The following is a 2,317-nucleotide window of genomic DNA, read 5'->3' as shown; positions in this document are numbered from 1 at the left end:
AAAAATAAACGTTTTTCCCTCACTCCAAACCAAGAAACATTCATCCTGCGCTGCCAGCCGGTCGCCGTGATTAAAGAGCGAAAGGCACTCTATAGCGGCCGTGTGGCGCGAACGATGATAGCTACAAGGGCGCTGTTTTGACTCGGAGCATCAGGCTTCCGCGGTGAATGTCCCAAATGCAAATTCAGGACGGTGGCTACCTCGGTATTAATTGGCCCCTACTCTATAATCTGACAGAGGCTGAAATAGCCGTCAATTGACCTGGCAATTACCGCAGGCAAATAATATATGATAGCCTTCCTGAGGTTCCCAGGCTTACGCTACCGTGGGTACAAGCTTACTCCTCGGGCTCTGATGATAGTGAAAATGTCACATTAGCCCACTATAGCAAAAGCCAAGCGTGCCTGGACTACTAACCATGACCGTTTACTATAAAATTGGCAAGCCCATGGCATAGCCCGAGCCTGCGTTACCTTGTGCCACATACAGGAGACCGAACTAGTGTCTCCAGCTAACCACAGCCCATCCCCCATCAGTGCTCTGAAATTCTTGCCTATATAGCCCTCAAGAACAGAGGTTCCGTTTCCATGAAGGGAAAAAAAAACAAGAATGTGAAAGTACAACATAGACGCTTAACTGGCAACCATTACTTCCTGTTTCCCTCCAGTGATCTTCACGCATCAATTATCAAGCCAAAATGTCCTCGAATTACTGATCAGCTTCTACCATATACTGTGCGAAAACAAATGTCTGCACTGCTCGGAATTCACCTACCACATCCACAAAACGTACGCCTACCAGCAGCTACCAAACCCTTTACCAATCATCCCTCCTCGTCGGAGGCCTGGCAAATCTGTGCAGTTAAGCTTGCAACTGAGTGACCATAGGTATAGCTGACTGAACCAGAGATTAAGATCACACCCGTATTTGACAATGGAATACTCCGTCTCAGTAATTGTCCAACATCAAACAACCAAAACGCGGCAGAGAGCATAGGAGTACGAAATACTAAAAAAAAATAAAAAAAGCAGTGAGTCACAAATAACTCGTCCAAGCCTCTAACGAGCGACTGCAGCGTACTCTTTTCCTAGGGAGGAAATCGATCTGTTCGCTTAGTTCGGACCACCTTGCCCCCTTATCGGTTAGTCGCTTGAAAAGTGTTCATAATGGGAACAAAAAGCTCACCTTGATAATAGATTACGTTGTCTCGGCGCAATGTGGGGCTTATCAGAGCCCCGACCACTCTCCCTCCATCCTCCAGACAGAGAAGGCGTAGCTGAGGTGTTCGTTCGCGATGAAACTGCACTGGCTGCTGAGCTTGCTCTCGGGCTCGTCGCTGTTGAGCACCTCGAAGAGAAAAGAGATGTACATGGAGGCCAACTTGAGCGTCTGGATCTTGCTCAGCTTGTCCGACGGCATCGTGGGGATGATCTTGCGAAGCGAGGCGAAGGCCTCGTTCAGCGACTGCGTGCGTTGTCGCTCGCGCACGTTGGCCATCATCCTCTGGTTCTGCAGCTCTTCGAAGCTCTGGCAGGGCCGCTTGCGCAACCGCGAGCCGTCCGACGACTCACCGTCCGAGTCGCTCCTCTTCTGTGCACCGGAGGGTTGCTGCTGAGACCGGCGCCGCTTGACGACCGCCTGGAGGTCGACGCACAGGGACGACTCACCGGGACTGCTCGGAGACGACACCTGCCTGCGATGGTGGGTCCCGTCGCCGTTGATCAGCAGCTGAGAAGGCGTCGGGTGCTGAATGATGATGTGCGGCTGAAGGCCGCGCTGTTGAAGCTGGTGTTGCTGATGGGACAGGCTCTGGTAGGGCGTGTGCAGTGCGGTGTAGTGACTATCCGGAGGCGACGGCAGAGCGCATTCTTCCTGGAGGAGGACGGTGGACGGAAACACGCTCGGAGTATGCTGCGGCATCATGTGGAAGATAGCGCGGATAAGCGTGAAGCGCGGTGTTGCCGGCGACGCTGGCGGCAGGAGGAAATGACACGCCACTAACGGACCGACGCCCCTAGTGAAGAGCCGCAGATTTCTAGGGGGCCGGGCTTGTTTGGAAGTCCAAGACCAATGGGGTTCCTCGGGGCGCGGCGAACGCAGGGCTGGGCCCGCTCCCCGAAAAGCGCACCCTCGCCCTTTTTCGGTGGTGCTCTCCTCCTTACCCTCACTACCGGCCCGCGCGATGATGTCTCGCGTGCATGTGTACTCGCGGCGGTTGCGGTTTTGTCGTCGCAACCCTCCGTGGAAGCGCTCAGCGTTGAGCGAAGGAGATAGGCATGATGATATGCCCATCAGTGCGCACCGATTTCGGGTCTAG

The 2,317-nt window shown here is 53.9% G+C and overlaps 1 protein-coding gene across 1 annotated transcript; it reads right to left on the bottom strand.

Moving 5' to 3' along the window:
• Positions 1 to 1,227: 1,227 nt before the first annotated feature.
• LOC146199359 (twist-related protein 2-like) lies at positions 1,228 to 1,920 on the bottom strand. Its single transcript, XM_084592113.1, has one exon. The coding sequence runs from the start codon at positions 1,918 to 1,920 to the stop codon at positions 1,228 to 1,230; it is 693 nt and encodes a 230-aa protein (XP_084448239.1).
• Between the last annotated feature and the right edge of the window lie 397 nt (positions 1,921 to 2,317).

The sequence above is a fragment of the Amblyomma maculatum genome, chromosome 2 (genome assembly GCF_055883805.1).
Source record: "Amblyomma maculatum isolate TAMU_Amacu chromosome 2, ASM5588380v1, whole genome shotgun sequence".
Classification (NCBI taxonomy): Eukaryota; Metazoa; Arthropoda; class Arachnida; order Ixodida; family Ixodidae; genus Amblyomma; species Amblyomma maculatum.
Note: the sequence above shows the minus strand (reverse complement) of the source record. Positions and strands in the feature narration are given on the sequence as shown.